This window comes from Zootoca vivipara, chromosome 4 (assembly GCF_965207765.1).
Source record: "Zootoca vivipara chromosome 4, rZooViv2.hap1.1, whole genome shotgun sequence".
In the NCBI taxonomy this organism is placed as follows: Eukaryota; Metazoa; Chordata; class Lepidosauria; order Squamata; family Lacertidae; genus Zootoca; species Zootoca vivipara.
In genome coordinates, this window is record NC_142587.1 from 75,707,213 (window position 1) to 75,724,055 (window position 16,843).

A 16,843-nucleotide genomic window follows, 5' to 3' on the forward strand; every position below is an offset into this window, starting at 1 on the left:
CATCAGGAGATAACAGGTGTTCTGATGCGCCAAGAGGGCAGGCAGATGCACATACGGTAATTCTAGCCAGAAGGCTGCTGTGGAAACACAGCCACCGTATTTCAAGCACACGTGCAACCCACAAGGGAAACTCGTCCTTCTAGCTTTCGGCAGCACTGATTGGCTGCTCCTAGTGTGAGTCATAAAGCCACCTCCCCCTTTTTCAGGGCAAGGCTGTGGACAGTGCTAATTGGCTGACCATTGTCAGTTACATGTGCAACCACCACCCACCACCCTGCTGCCACCTTCTCAGCTAAGTAAAGTAGTAGTAGTACAGTAGTAGTAGTAGTAGTAGTAGTAGTAAATGTTGAGTAGGAAAGAAAGGAAGATACTAAAAAACTGAAGACAAAGTGGAAAGGCAGGATGAAGAATGAGAAGATCAGATGGAGGATAGTTTGGGTGGGTGTGAAGGTATAGTGTGTTACAGGAGCAGGGATAAGCAAAGGTCAGTCCACACCATAAATCTGCATTGCTTCTGTTTGAAGGTATGCCTGGATGCTGTCTAACTGGTGTATTTTTTTATGTGTACAGGTTAATTTTTATGAACTTCAGCCTTGCAGATAATTTTCTTTCCAAATAACTTTTTCTCACATTTGCCTTCTGAGAGCTGACTTCAGTACTGTACAAGGCAAATCTAAAGTGGCTGCTTAGGGGCACATTTTTAAAAAGTGGGTGCCTCTTAGTGCAGCAGAAAGTAAAGACCAAATACTGCAAATGAAACTTGTCACTAATTATAATACATTACTTAGTTCACATTCAATCACACCTACGTAGTCATATCAATATTTGTAGCTTTTTAATATGCATATTGTGCACACATTTTGTCCCCTTCCAGGCAAAAGATATGCAAATGGAGCTAGGAGAGAGGGGGGGAGGGAGGGAGGGAGAAATATAATAAAATCTTGTGCATGGGTGCTTTAGTTGAGATGCCTGCATTGCAGGGGGGGTTGGGCCAAATGACCCTCAGGGTTTTTCCAACTCTACAGTTCTATGATTGTATGCTCAGATGCACTCTCTTTATTGGTTTAGCATTGTTCCACAGCACAAATAGTTACCAGGAATGACTGCGGGGAACTCTAGCTCACAGCAAGCCCAGCTTAGAGTGCCAGAATGCCTAAAACTATCCCAAGCCTCCAACTTTTGCAAACACTCAGCTAGACAATTTCAGTTTATTAAAAGCTGAAACAGCCAAGCCAGTTTTTTTTTTTGCCCAGCAAGAGAAAAAGTCACATATATGAATTTGCAGAGCTATTTTGCACATATGCCAGTATCTACTGCAGTATACGCCTACAGACCGTGCTTATTTCAGTATACACCACTATTTGCAGCCTGCTATGTTCTATAAATAAGGACTCATTTGCCTGGACATTTTGCTCATCACACAGCGTTCCCTCTAACAGTGAAGCGGGTGGCACCATGGTGACCAGCGAGGTGGAAAAACTGGTCTCACAAGCATGTGGGTGGAGGGTGTTCTGCATATCTGATAGAAACCCAAATATGCAAGAAAAAAATTCGTTTAAGTATTAAATAAAAGAGAAGCCAAAGAAACCAAGCTACTAGAGCAGGCATCCCCAAACTTTGGCCCTCCAGATGTTTTGGACTACAATTCCCATCATCCCTGACCACTGGTCCTGTTAGCTAGGGATCATGGGAGTTGTAGGCCAAAACATCTGGAGGGCCGCAGTTTGGGGATGCCTGTACTAGAGCAATCATTTGCTGTTTTGGTTAGAGTGTCGGACTAGGACCTGGGAGACCCAAAGTGGACTTGGGCCTATCACTCCTAGAATCACAGAATTGTAAAGCTGAAAGGGCTCAAACTCACGATTAAGAGTCTCATGACCTTTAGGTCCCCTCTAACTCTACAATGCTATGATTCTATGCTCTACTGACTGAGCTACATTCCTTAAACTTTAAAGTATCCGGGAATGAGTGGAGCTGAGATTAGGATCAGGTTATGCACAAATGTAGGTGTGCACCCTCTGCCTTCAATTTCCCCTGAACTCTCACCCATTCTAGCCCCACGTCATGGCCCTCCGGTCGAGGCCTGGCTGGACATTGTGCTGCAGGAGAAGCACCCCTAGCTGAAACACCACCACTGCATGCTACATGTGAAGTTTTAGGGGTGATTGTGCCACATGCTGCATAGCCTGTGTGGAGCCTGGTGCTGTAGCACTATAATGCAAAAACTGAACACTCAGCCCCTATACTGCCCATAGTATGAATTGGGGAGCAGGAGAGGTAATCAGCATGGAATCATACAGGTCATAGACTACTCATAGCTGGCAGGTTCCTCAAAGGTCACCTGGACAAACCACTTCCAGTGCAGGAAATCTGCCACTACTGCATCCCTGCCAGGTGATCATTCAGCCCTTGCCTCATACTGCCATAGGAAGTTTGCTTCTGAATACCAGTTGCTGGAAACTACAGGAGGGAGAGAGTCCTGTTGCACTCGGGTCCTGCTTGCAAGCTTCTCACAGGCATCTGGTTGGTCTCTATGAGAACAGGATGCTGGAATAGCCGGGCCACTGGTCTGATCTGCTGCCAAGGAGTGTGGTGGAGTCTCCTTCTTTGGAGGTCTTTAAGCAGAGGGTTGACAGCCATATGTCAGGAATGCTTTGGTGGTGTTTCCTGCTTGGCAGGGGGGTTGGACTGGATGGCCCTTGTGGTCTCTTCCAACTCTATGATTCTATGATCTGCCAGGGCTTATCTGACATTGTTCTGCTTAAAGGACTCTAACAAAGGAGAAGTAATGACCTTCTGAGGCTGTCTCTTCTGCCGTTGAGGAGCTCATACCATCACAAAGGCCTTTCTGGTGTTTTGTCAGAATCCTCTTTCTTGTCATTTGAACCCGTTGGTTCAGGTTTCATTCTACCATCTATGTGACAGCCCTTCAGATCTCTGGAGATGGTTATCCCATCACCGCTGAATTGCCTCTTCTCATAGGACTCAGCTGCCTCAGCTGTTCCTCATAGGCAGGCATCCCCAAACTTCGGTCCTCCAGATGTTTTGGACTACAATTCCTATCTTCCCCAACCACTGGTCCTGTTAGCTAGGGATCATGGGAGTTGTAGGCCAAAACAACTGGAGGGCCGCAGTTTAGAGGTGCCTGCTCATAGGACTTGGTCTCCAGGTTTTGGGAAGTTATCAATATGCACAGATCAAATTCAGCTTTAAGTCAGCAACAGACTAAGAGAGAAACAGTAGCAGGGGTCTTTACATACCTGGCTCCAGACAGGAAGTTAATTGAAGCACTGTGTGTGAGAGAGGGGCAGAAAAATGTTTGAAGACATGTGGCTTTATTTTGGTGTGTTTCTTTCCTCTTCAGTCGCCTGATTAAAACATTATCGCTACATCTGTTGTAACTGTGCTGAGTGCACTTTGGGCTACCTACTAAATTTAAATCTATCTGTCTTTTTTGTGTAACAAGCCAATACAACGATAAAGTATGTACACAGGGAATTTTTTTCAAAATGCACTCCCTCCCTCGTACACATATGTATCCAGAGAAGAACATATCACACTGCCGAAAAGTTTATAAAAATACAGGCCTGAGCATGCAGTTAGGGGAGGGGGGAGCCACAATAGAGACAACCCAAATTCACATCTGGACAGCAGGTTTAGAGTTTGGCTCAAAGAGAGCTTCTCCTCAAATCAAAATGCAGATGCCACAGAAAGCATGACTGTTCAACAGAACAAAGAACAAAAGTACAAATTATGCAGCAAACAGCATGAAAATCCAGTTTCCTTCTCACGTGTGCCCGATGCCCAGATTTCAAGATCTCTCCTAGGGAATGTTTGCAGAGGAATAGATGGAGACCTGGATATTTTCCTACATTTCTCTGGCACTAAGTGTTTTGCTCTTCATATGTAAATCAAAAACCAAAGGCAGCTTTAACATTTTCATCATGTTATCAGTCGCACAGGGGACTGATGGTGCTGAGCTTTAAAGCCCTAAACGGCCTCAGCCCAGTATACCTGAAGGAGCATCTCCACTCCCATCATTCAGCCCAGACACTGAGGTCCAGCAGCGAGAACCTTCTGGTGGTTACCTTTCAAGTGAGCTTACAAGGAACCAGGCAGAGGGGGCCTTCGCAGTGGTGGCACCCACCCTGTGAAATGCCCTGCCATCAGTTGTCAAGGAGATAAACAACTACATGATTTTGAGAAGACTTCTGAAGGCAGCCCTGTTTTTAAGTTTGATGTCTTATAATTTGTTGGAAGCTGCCCAGAGTGGCTGGGACAACCCAGTTAGATGGACGGCATATAAATAATTTGTGGTGGTACATAGGAAGTTGTTCTATATTGAGTCAGGCCAATTATCCATCCAACTCAATACTGTCTACACTGCCATCATCCCTGGTCATTGGCCATCTTGATGGGAGTTGCAGTCTCAAGCATTTGGAGAGCACCAGATTGGGGAAGGGTGATCTACAGCTCTCCAGGATGTCAGACAGAGGTCTTTCCCAGCCATGCCTGGAGATGCCAGGAATAGAACCTGGAACCTTTTGCATGCAGAATAGATGCTTTACCACTGAACAATGGCCCATTCCCTAAAGTTAAGGGATTTGTAGCACTCGGGAAGAAAAAGCTTGGTGCACCCCCCTCCCCAATACATGTGGCAGTTGACCAATGCCCCTGATTTATCTTGGCGCAGTACTTTATAATTATGCCAACAGAACCTTTGCATTCTTTCTTCTATATACCACGGAGCCACCTGGGATGAACAGAGACATCAGATTCTTATCTCATTATGCATGATCTAGCTTTCTTTTGTGCCTCAGCCCTTGCTCCCCCCCCCCCGCAGGACGAATTGCAGTCATCAGCAGGTTCACCACTACTTTCAGCCCATCACCCATTCCCACCCACCCACCCTCTGAATATACATAAGGGTCTGGTTGATTCTGTTTCAGTGTATCTGACGAAGTGTGCATGCACACGAAAGCTCATACCAAAATAAAAACTTAGTTGGTCTTTAAGGTGCTACTGAAGGAATTTTTTTTATTTTTCTTCTATATGTGAGTGAGTCTGTTCTCAGGATTAGATAATTAATGGTCTTGTCCTCAGTCAGTATGGGGACCACAATGGCCAAAACAGTTCTCCTACGGCATGCTTAGATGGTGCTCAAGACACCTCCTCTGAAACCGTACTGACTGTGGCAGCGAGACTGGGACAGCGTTGAATGAGTTTATCCTCAAACACATTGCAAGTCTGTGAACTGAAGGCTCCTGACTGTCCAGATAATCCCAATTTAGGGCCAGACTTCACCAGCCCACTAACTACTCTAAACAGCTCTGCTTGAGAATGCAATAGTAGCGGAGAGGCAAGCTTTCTCCAGTGCCATCACCACCACACGAGAGGCACAAGTATGTACAGTAAACCCACAATTTACGGGCTTTTGCCACCTTTACATGCTTGCTGGAAAAATGCAACCTGTGCCATTGATAAAGATAGTGCAAGCCATAAAGCACGTTGGCGACAAATATTCACACAGTTGCTCACAAATAATTTTACACCATTTATCAAAATTTGTGAGAAAGAGACAATTACTTACAACGTGCCATGAAAACTTACAAACTACCTAAAATAAAGTGAACTTGCAATATCAGATTTTACTAGGTTCTTACAAAGTCTTGACTCAGTTTTTCGTTGTTTCTTGTTTTTTAAATAAGTTCAAGAAGATTCAAGAAGAAGGTAAGTTCAACGATGTTCCCAGTAGCTGTGAGGTGCAGATGAACCCGCGCATGAAGTTATAAAGAAGACAGGGTAACAGCGTTCTATCTCCTTTTCGCCCTAGCAGTCCATACAGTTGAGAGGCTGCTAAGCTATTCAGTCTTTTATGCTTAAGCCAAGAAATTGTCTCTTCAGCTATATGTAAGTACATAATTATGAACTTTTGCATCAAATGTGATTCTTTGTAGAATCATAGAATCATAGAGTTGGAAGAGACCGCAAAGGCCATCCAGTTCAACCCCCTGCCAAGCAGGAAAGACCATCAAAGCATTCTTGACATATGCCTGTCAAGCTTCTGCTTAAAGACCTCCAAAGAAGGAGACTCCACCACACACCTTGGTAGCAAATTCCAGATAGTGGGAGATTGTATACAGTATTTACTTTATATTTAATTGAACACCTAGAAGTGTATTATGTTAATTCTAATAAGATTCTGTTTTGATTATTATCAGTTAGCACTAGTAGACACATAATGGCTCAAGACTACTGAAGAAGCCCAGAAAACTGTGCCCAGGGAGTGTGCTATCCGCCAACCCCAACAAATTGGCCCCACCGGGGGCAAAACAGCAGCTTCTCTCAACTGTATGGACTGCTAGGGCGAAACAGGGATAGAACGCTGGCCCCCCAAGTCGAGAATTTGTAAGAACCTAGTAAAATCTGATATTGCAAGTTCACTTTATTTTAGGTAGTTCGTAGGTTTTCATGGCACTTTGTAAATTATTGTCTCTTTCTCACAAATTTGATAAATGGTGTAAAATTATTTGAGAACAACTATGTAAATATTTGTTGCCAACGTGCTGTGCAGATTGCACTAGCTTTACATGCTTGGCAAAATATATAGAAACAAATAGAAAGGGGGCCGGAAAAGGGGTGGGCTTCCAAGAAAAAAAAGACATTGGCTGTCCAACCCACCATTGCACCCAGTGTGTTACTATGCACAATTTTGGCTTCTCCCGGAACATAACCCCAGCATAGGTTGTGGGCTTACTGTACTCTAACTTATCTTCCGTTGTGTTTGCTGTGAGCTTTCAACCACTTGCGTCCCAGGCGTTGTTGAACTGGGTTCATTGTCCAAAGTTCTCCAGAAAACCAGGGTGCTCTTTGGGCTCTATAGCACAGGAGAGGATATTTAGGACCAGGGACGAAGGAGAAATTTGGTTTGGTTCAAATGCTAATGCAAAACTGCCCAACTCGCACTTTCTGAAACAATACGAGAACCGAAGCACAGCGATACTTTGAAATTTGCACTTCTGTGAATTTTGTAATGCAATCTGACAACCAAATAATGCGTGCAAAAATATGTATATGAAGAGGAAAGTGTGCCTTAAAAATGTATATATGGTGAAAATAACATAAATGCATACATTGGACTAATTTGTTTGCAAAAATGTGTATTTAATATAATTTTGCACTAAAACGCTGACAAATTTTATTAAGGTTTTTGTTTTGTTTTCTTTTTAAAAAAATGCAAACTGAACTTAAGACTAGAAAAATAAGAAATCCAAAACTGTCAAGCCTACTCAGGAAAGGTTATTGGCAGGAGTAACATTCATGTCAACTGGAAAATTTTCAAGAGAAATAGTTTTTTATAGTATTTTTAAAAAATAAAAATAAAAACTTTAATTGTATGATTTTTCAAAACATAACAAAAACAATTATCTGTCCAGTGCAATAAAGTTCCAATGCAGATTCCAGTACCTTATAAAGGAGTTCATTTATCTAACAAAAAAGCTGATGTGATAAATGCCATTTGCCATTTTATAAGACAGTGTGACCTTGTTGCCTTGCCTTCAGTTTGTGATCCATCAAAGACCCTGGATCCTTTTTGGCAGTGCTAAAATCTGGCTGGTATCCCATTTTCTATTTGTGGCTGTGAATGCTTCTTCCTTCTCTTCCTTGATGTTTCATTAAACTGTTTCAGGCTGAGCTCAGTTTACATTCAGGGTTGGGTTTCAAAACTATACAATGGGAATCTATTAACGTTAGCCAGAAAGAAGACCCCCTGTGTCTAATGAAGTTTACTCTCAAGTAAATGCACACAGAACTCCAGCTGCAGGCTATGCAAAATGAGATTTACTTCTGAGCCAACATGAATAGGATGGGGCTGTGTGTCTGTTTGCTCAGTCATCATCCAACCACCAAATTCTAAAAGCCTGACTTAGCATAAATGCCCAGAGAGTTAAGTAAGTGTTCCCTTTGCTTGAAGAAGAAATTGTGGGCTTGGCTCTGAGCGGACAAGGCAGCCCAAGAAAAAAATGTGCTGTTTCCAGTGTAAGCTGGGGAACAAGGAATTCCAGTTTACATTGCTGATGTCAGGGATTAATAACATTTTGTTTTTGTTTGGTTTTTTTAAAAAAGGAACTGACAAAGTTTCCATCTCCGGTTGCAAAAGAAAGCTTGAGAAAGTATCTGCTACCACAAGGGATGCAAAGGAGCTGAGAAATTTCCTTTTTTCATTTAAAGGAGAAAGCAGTGGGGAAGGAGTGCCAAGGTGTTTTCATCATCATAAAATATTAAGTTGCTGTAAGAAATCCCTAAAATAGTGAGGGGAAACACCTCTGGGAGTTCATGTGGTTTCAAAGAAAATGAGAGAATGGATACACTTGTGGCATAACCAGTATGCCTCCCTTTGACCCTTCTGCTGTTGTGTGTAAGGGGGCGTATTTTAACATTCCTCCATGGGCAAGACGCATGGCTACCGTCTTGCATGTAATTTGCACCAGAAGTGCAAAAAAGAAAAGGCTGGCTTGTGATGAGTTGTGTGCACACTCCTTTTCACACTGCACAACACCCCAAGCTACACTTCAAAGCCAAGCTTAAAAGCCACTTCCTACAGAGAAGGAAAAAGGAGGGGAAAGAAAGCTCATCATGACCTCTTCTCAAGGAGCTCTAGATTTCCCAACCTCTGGCTCTTCCACTTTTGAAACCCTCTCTCACATCCATTAGTTTCTCTTCTTCCTTTTGTAACGCTTACATTTCGTAATGTATGAACAGCCAAGTGAGTGGCTGCTTTCTCTGTTGGTACACGCTGCTAGCAGCCAATATATGGCAGGGCAGAGCTTCATGTAGTAAGACCATGTTTTACAGCAAAGGTGTTGAACCATCAACTCGTAGGCCCATTCTGGCCCAACTAGACTTTTCTGCTGGTCCACCAGATCCTCACCCATTTTACCAGGGCAGGGTGTAGAGGCATCAGCAGTGGCAGAACCTTAAACATAAAGCATTCAGGCTTCTGAACCAATGTGCCAGCTACAGCAGGGTGCATAGCTCCATTTTTTTCCTGGGCACTTGAACATTGCAGATTGGAACACTCCTTCCTGTTTCCTAAGCATTCCAATGTTTCCCACATCCTGGGAATGACTAGACAGTTGCGAGGAGGAGGAGGAGGAGGAGGAGGAGGAGGAGGAGGAGGAGGAGGAGGAGGAGGAGGAGGAGGAGGAGGAGGAGGAGGCTTTCTTTGGCTATTCTTAAGGGTGGGTAACATCATGGTGCAGGGCTGGGTGAAGAGACATTTAATGTTCTGCACCCAGCCCAGCACTGTGATGGCTAGGAAAAAATGCCCTCTCTACTCTTCAGGACAATTATCTGAAGATCAGAGAGGGTATAATTTTGCTTCCCATCTCAATGCTGGGCTTGGCAGCAATGAGGAGGGAATTGCCCCTTTCCCTGCTCCTTGCTGATCTGCACAGATCACATGAGAAATCTCTGTGCACCCCACAGATGCACATGAAAGAGAAAAAAGAAAGGTTGAAAACAAAGGAAAGTGAAATGTGGTGATTGTCTGGATGCGATCCAGGAGGAGCAAACTATTTTGCTATGGGAGGCTCAAATTCCAGGTGAGCAAGTCAGGATAGTGGCTATGCAGGCAGGTAGCTTCATGGGAACCCCAGCTCAGATGACTGTGTGCCATTCAGTTGTTCTGAAAGCGTCCACAAGCCTGCTCGCCGTGCTTCTCCTTCACCTGCCAATCATCAGAGCAGGAGAAACAAGTCTGTGTTTATCCCCCCTTTTGCCTCAAACAGTTTCACCATGGAAAAGCCCATCAGCCTCTGCAACCTTTGTGCTCTTCGGTGGCAGAGCAGACATGAGGTTAGATTGACATCTCAGCCAAAAGTAAGCAGTTCTAGCGACCCAGTCTCCTGCTCACCACCCCGCTCCTTGCCGCTTTACATAAGCCAAGGGTGATTGCTAAGAGATGACCTAGAAGGAAGAAAGCTGTACAGAACTGCCAAACCACTTCCTGTGACTACATCTAGACATTTGTTTTAGTCGGAATCTCTCTCCCAACCATCAAACTAGTAAGTGCCCTTCCCTAAGTCGTAACGAGAGCTGGGAGTATCAGTGCACAATTCAATCAAGTGGAGGAACTGGTTTGAGTGGAAGACGCAGGACAGGCAAAAGAAAGTACCTCTTCAGTGTGAAACTCACTTTCACAAGTAGTAAGGGGGTGACTCTCCATATGTTGCTGGACTCCAGCTTCCACCAGGCTCAGCCAGCAGGGCTAATAGTCAAGGGGGGGTGCCAGTTCAACATCTGGAAGGTCACAGGTTCCCCACCTCTTCCTCACAGAGCCCCACATCTGAATGCTTTACTCTGAATAAGAAGAGGAAACGCTCTAGCTCAGTGGTTCCCAAATGATGGTCCAATTAGTGGGTCCGTGGCACCGTTCACATTAACAAAAACTACCGCAGAGATAAAGTAGGGGGTCCATGGCTTGGCTCTGGAGAAATAGGGGGTTCACAGTACTTAGCTAATTGGGAACCTCTGCTCTAGCCCCATATCATATGTTCAAGCTCCTTGAAGAAACAAAATCTCAAAGGAATCCTAAAACCTTTTTTTACAAACAAAAAACCCCCCAAAAAACAATAGTGGCCAGATCCATCTGTAATGTCCACCCTTTCCACACAGGGTGAACTATAACAGATAGAACGCTTCCGCTTTCAAGGTTATTGCTTGGCTCCCATTTGTGGGGAGGGTCTGAACAAACGCTTTCCCCCGATAGATGGTTGCCCATCACAAATGAGGCCATTTCAACTCAAGGGCTCCAATTAGGGTAATTTGAAGACTTCTAAGTCTCAATACTAGTGATATCTGACCCCCGCCTGCCCTCACAGCTACCTAGAGAGCAGATTTGGCTTTAATATTATTCCACCTCCTTGCCTTGCCGCAGAACAAAGGAATAAAAACTCCCACATCTCTTCTGCTGCTTGTTATCGTTAAGATTTAACCTACACCCTATGATCTAACTCACATCCTTCTAATGGCTCCTGTAACAATGGAGTCTTTCATTACTAGATCACACACTGCTGGCCAATGGGACATGCCATTCAGCAAACATGAAAAGGAATTCACTTTTGCCCATTTTTGCTCCTCACAACAAAGCACGCTGGTAGACCGAGCCATCTTGCAAAAGAAGCTGATGACAAAGTCTGCAGTCACTGGAGAATATACAGGATCCCATCACGCCTTTCTTCAAAATAAATAAAGGCTGCCTTCTTGTTCCTGTTTTCCTGGCTACATTGAATCGAGAACAAGGCAGCTCAACTGGAGACCCACAAAGCTATGTATGGTGTCCCACAAGGGACCAGTAAATCTTCTGTATTTGCTGCCCTTCTGAGACTGCAAAAACCCAGGGCGGGAGAAGGTGGGCGTCACGCAGAAAACAATACATTTATTTATTAAGGCACTTTTCTCCCCGCGTTTAGCCCCAAGGGCAGCTTACAACCATTAAAGAAATGCATTAAAGCAATAAGCAAGCAAACAAAACAACAACGGAGAACTAAAAACCATAGCCAGGTAGAAAATACTCACATAGGAAGCTGCCACATCAAAACAGACCTTTGGCCTATCTAGTTTACTGCTATCCACACACAAAAGGTAGTCAATGTTGAGCTCTCCAGATTTTGCTGGACTACACCTCCCACCATCCCTTGCTGGCTGATGGGGCTGGTGTGTTGCTGTGTGGGTGTTGCTGTTGTTGCTGTCCAGGGACCACAACTGAAAAGACCCTGACTCTAATCCCGAGTTGGAGCAAGGCCTCAGATGAAGAGAGCAGGCAAATCACTAGGGTTGCCAGACTCAATAGAGGACAGGACTTCTGTGCCTTTAATTGCCCTGCTCTCTGTTGAGTTTGGAAACCTTGAAGAGAAGCCAGCAGACCCTTTGTTTAATTTCCAAGCAAAGGGTCTGCTGGTTTCTCTTTAAGGTTTCCAGACTCAAAAGAGAGCAGGGCAATTAAAGGCACAGAAGTCCTGTCCTCTATTGAGTCTGGCAACCTTACAAATCACGTAATTCCACATTTAAAATGACTGGTGGACAAGGCTTGATTTTGTGGTTCCCAAGTTGTTGAGACCTGATTTGGGAAAACTTAGACCTCCCCCTGCAGCTCATCCTTCAGGTTCCTCGATGAAAGGGCCTGAAGCATTGCTATGGACAGCCAAACGAGAAAAACAGCAACCTAAAAGTGGCTGCATTTAGGCACCAGTTGCAATGTATCACAGCGACACAAATGCCATGAACATTTGTCAAATGAATTAAGTTTGATGGACTGATCTGGGGGAAAAACACATGCTCTGTATAATGTGCTTCTGTAACAGAGGAAACATGAGAACAACGTCATGTACTCTGGCAGCCCACAACACTGAGTAACAGCAAAGTCCCTTAGTTTATTATGAATACACTTCCTTTCTGAGGCCTCTGTAATGACTGTCACCCACATTTATTGAATAAACACCCTAATAATGTTGCTCAAGGAGCCGCCTCGCTCGGAAAGTCTGAGTTTTAGGAAACCAAATAAATCTAAACTGTGGGAACGTCATGTGGATGCAGATGGCAGAGGAGGGGAAGAATCCTGAGCGATTTCTCATCAAATATTAGTTTCCAAGAAGAAGGTGGGAGGAATCCTTCTACCTTCCAAAGACCCGGCAATATGTTTCGCGTCACCCAGCCCACTTTTAAGAAATGTTCTCTGCTTCTCTCTCCTATCTCCTATCTCGTCTGCTTGAAAAGAAGATTGGCACTGCCACCTCCCACGGTCTGACACATCATATGCTCGCCTGAGAAAAAGGATTGTAGGCAAGGGGTGTGGGTTTCTAGTAAGAAACACCGGCTGCTGTGCTCCCACTTTGGCGGGTCCTTCTCCCACATCCTTGTCTTACAAGTAAGAAAATTTGGGGAGCCTTGCTTGGGCCTTGGTTACATCTTCATTACAACCTTTATTCTGAGAACTGCTGTCTGTCTCCTGTTTCCATTGATTCGGTGGCATCCTGCCACATCCTCAGGAGCAATCTTGAAGCCTCGTGCTCACACACCCCACCTCTGAGTAACTGAAAAGTATGCTTTCTCTGTGTGCTTCAAGTTAAGAGACTTGGTGGCAAATAGTTAATCTTCCTCTCTCACACACACAGCAAAACATTTCCCTGAACTAAGCATATTGCTAGTTGGTCGCTGACAGAACAAGGCACTAAAGTCCTATCCACACCAGATAATCATTCCCTGCTTTATTTCTGTAGACAATTAATCCTCCCATTCAAAAGGCACTGCAATAGTCCCATCTCTAGACAAAGCAAGAATAAGGCCTTGGTTGTTGTTGTTTTTTAAAAAAATATATTACCATCTTGTCCAGTGCTCTCCAGATAGTCTGTCAGATCACAGCCGAAGACGTTTGTGGCTCCTTTCCTCTTGACTTTCGGCTTTCCTCCCTTGTTCTTCATGAGTTGGTTCCGAAAAGAGCGTTTGCCCCCCTCCTTCTTTCCCCCCCCACCCCCTCACTTTGCACCAGACAAGTGCAAAGCTCCCCCGCTCCCTCAGACCCTCGCCGTCGCCCGTGTCCCGCTTCCGGTCAGCCACATCGAAAGTCCAGAAGAACTTCCAGCTGGACGTCTCCACATTAATCCCCACCAGATGTGAAGCCGCTGCTGTGGCTGCTTCTGTTGCAGAAGGGAGAGGTCAGGACAATGCGGAGATCTCCAGCAGGCAGCAGCAGAGAGACCATAGCCCAAGTTCAGGAGGCTTCTCCAAAGAGGGAGGTGGATGGTGGTGATGAAGCAATGCCTCCAGGGAGACTGGTAGCAACGGGGCAGATGTTAGCTGAAGTTCTCTCTTCCTTCGCTCTCAGGTCCCAGGAACCTCCAGAACCAATCCAAGCCGGCAATCAAAAGTATATCAAGCTGGGTCCTTCAGGCAGTAGAGATTGCAAAATGATTCTTCCATGAGCTTGTAAAAAGACGGAGGAGGAGGGCAAAGAGCAAAATGACAGAGAGAAAGGCAAGTTAACTACTTTTTACACCCCTGGTTGGTTGGTTCCCCCCCTCCCTGCAGCCACTGGACAGTGTTAGGAGAAACAAGGGCTGAGTTTGCTAAGTTAGAGCCCTCACTCTCGCTCTCCCCTTTCCCCTGTTTTTACAAATCCTGGGATTATCCAGCTCAGGAAATGCTGGAAGGAAGTTAGCTGAGGAGGGGGGCGGAGGATGGACTTTTTTGGCAGTGGAGAGAGAGAGAGAGAGAGAGAGAGAGAGAGAGATGTAGGAGTGGGGGAAGAGGCAGAGAGTGAAGGGGGCTGTTCAGAGCAGGGAGAGACGGGGACGTCCTGCCAACTAAAAGGTAACGGGACAGCCTGAAAGGAAATAATTTCACTGAGTCGGGCTGCAGCAGCTCGGAGCTCTGACGTTTCCTGTTCCACAAATGGACAGCTCTGAAAAAGGCCTAGGGAGGGGCTAGAGGAGGGGGGGGGAGAAAGAGCATAACTGATTTCAATAAATGCCCAGCTCTACTTATTGGATTGTTGTTGTTGTTGTTGTTGCTGCTGCTGCTGTTTTGCTACAGCACTGCTCTCAACCCAAATGCATCTTACTTCACACTTGGGACAGAGTGCTCTTCTCTCTCCTGTGTGTGGCAGAGTTGTGTGCAAAAGGGGATCGGGCAAGCAAAAAAGAGTTGTGGCACAAGTAAAGAGAAAGGTAAATGCAGCAAGAAGATTCTCTCTGTCCAGCGCCCGCGCCCCCCGGCCGCCCCCCTTCCTCAACACTCCTTCAGATCAGAAACCAGCCATCAATTACCTCACAGCCTGCCCCTCCGCAGTATGGATGCAGTGTAAAAAAAATTACCAGTTAGCAAGAAGGAATCTGCTACCCTGTAAAAAAAGTATGGATATTACTGCACAGCTTTCATCCTCACTTTTCTAAAGTATGTTCGGCACCCAAACAATAATATTATATTGTTGCACGCCAGCACAATTTCCGAGCGGTGCAAGATTCCAGGGGTTCCTGGTGCTTAACCAGGGTTTGTATTTCCTCTGGGAATGAGGCACAGCAGAAACTGTGGTGTCTTTATGATATATGGTTTATTTACACATGAGCCTATGGTGGAGGGGTTCACAGCATCAACACCCCCAAAAGGTATTATTTATCCCATAGTTGCAGCCTTGGATTCAAACAGAAACCCAACATTGCTCTGACTCTCCAGCTTGCTGCTTTTCAGCCAGCTCACATCACTACTTGCTCTCTGCTCTCAACGCTGGCTAAATGGATAAATGGACATAAATCTGACATCAGAAACCACAAGACAGAGAAACCAGTAGGAGAACACTTCAATCTCCCAGGACATTCTATACAAGATCTCAAAGCAGCTGTTTTACTACAGAAAATTTTCAGGAACAGACTGGAAAGAGAAGTTGCTGAATTGGAACTCATTACCAAGCTTAAAACCATGGAGCCACCTGGGATGAATAAAGACATTGGATTCTTATCTCATTATGCATGATCAAGCTTTCTTTAGCGCCTCAGCCCTTGCTCCCCCCCCCCAGGATCAATTGCAGTCATCGGCAGTCGTTAACAGCCATCTACAGGTTTACCACTCCCATCAGCCCATCACCCATTCCCATCACCCCCATCCCCCACCCTCTGGATATACATAAGGGTTTGGTGGATTCTGTTTCAGTGTATCTGACAAAGTGTGCATGCACACAAAAGCTCATACCAAAATAAAAACTTAGTTGGTCTTTAAGGTGCTACTGAAGGAATTTTTTTATTTAGCTGGCTTTTTCTGTTGAGGAAGGGGGCCCTACCTACAGCAGTACCTTGGTTCTCAAACTTAATCTGTTCCGGAAGTCCGTTCCAAAACCAAAGCATTCCAAAACCAAGGCGTGATTTTCCATAGAAAGTAATGCAAAACGGATTAATTCATTCCAGACTTTTTAAAAACAACCCCTAAAACAGCAATTTAACATGAATTTTACTATCTAATGAGACCATTAATCCATAAAATGAAAGCAACAATCAAGGTTTTGTACTATAAAATAATTAAAAAACAGTATTGTAGATGATGAAAATAAAAAATTAAAAAAAATCTTACCTGCATTGATGATAGCCATTGTTTGGAAGGGGGGGGGGGGCTTTATCCATTTTCACAGTCACACAATCAACCAATCAGTAGCTGAACTGGGTTCCACACAGTCACAAAAACAAATTAACCAAAAAAAGCCTCAAAAACAAAAATACAAAATAAGTTGCAAAAACAAAGCACCAAACTTAATCCGTTCTGTAAGTCCGTTTGACTTCTGAGATATTCAAAAACCAAGGCGCAGCGTCTGATTGGTGCAGGCATCCCGGAAACAATAGCTGACACCCACATCAGATGTTCGGCTTCCAAAAAACATTCGAAAACCGGTACACTTACTTCCAGGTTTTCGGTGTTTGCGAACCAAGGCGTTTGAGTACCAAGGCATTTGAGAACCAAGGTACTACTGTCTTTGCCATCTCACGCTGAGCCCCTTAATCACCCATCACCTTACCAGGAAGCTAGGTTGACTATATCTAGGAATTAGAAGGCTTGGTTATCCTTTAACACTTGCTGGATCCAGGGATCGGAGACATCTGCCATACATCTTAACACTCGCACCCCAAACTCATAACAATGCATTTCTGTATCTTTTTTTTTAAACTGAAAAATGCAGAAAAACATTTCGATAGGTGGGGCAAAGAGTCCTATCTTACAAGCTGTATTTTTTACTACTGGTCCAATTATTTTTCTATCCCATCTTTGTTTATAAATTAAAACCAAGGCAGCTTACAGTGTT

The 16,843-nt window shown here is 44.6% G+C and overlaps 1 protein-coding gene across 1 annotated transcript in view; it reads right to left on the minus strand.

Annotated features, from left to right (window-relative positions):
* The window catches only part of ARHGAP31 (Rho GTPase activating protein 31), a 91,011-nt gene extending 76,900 nt beyond the window's left edge, over positions 1 to 14,111 (minus strand). Inside the window, exon 1 of the mRNA XM_035114770.3 lies at positions 13,382 to 14,111. Within this exon, the coding sequence (XP_034970661.3) occupies positions 13,382 to 13,481 (100 nt within the window). The 5' untranslated portion in view covers positions 13,482 to 14,111. The remainder of the gene's footprint in view (positions 1 to 13,381) is intronic.
* Positions 14,112 to 16,843: the final 2,732 nt, after the last annotated feature.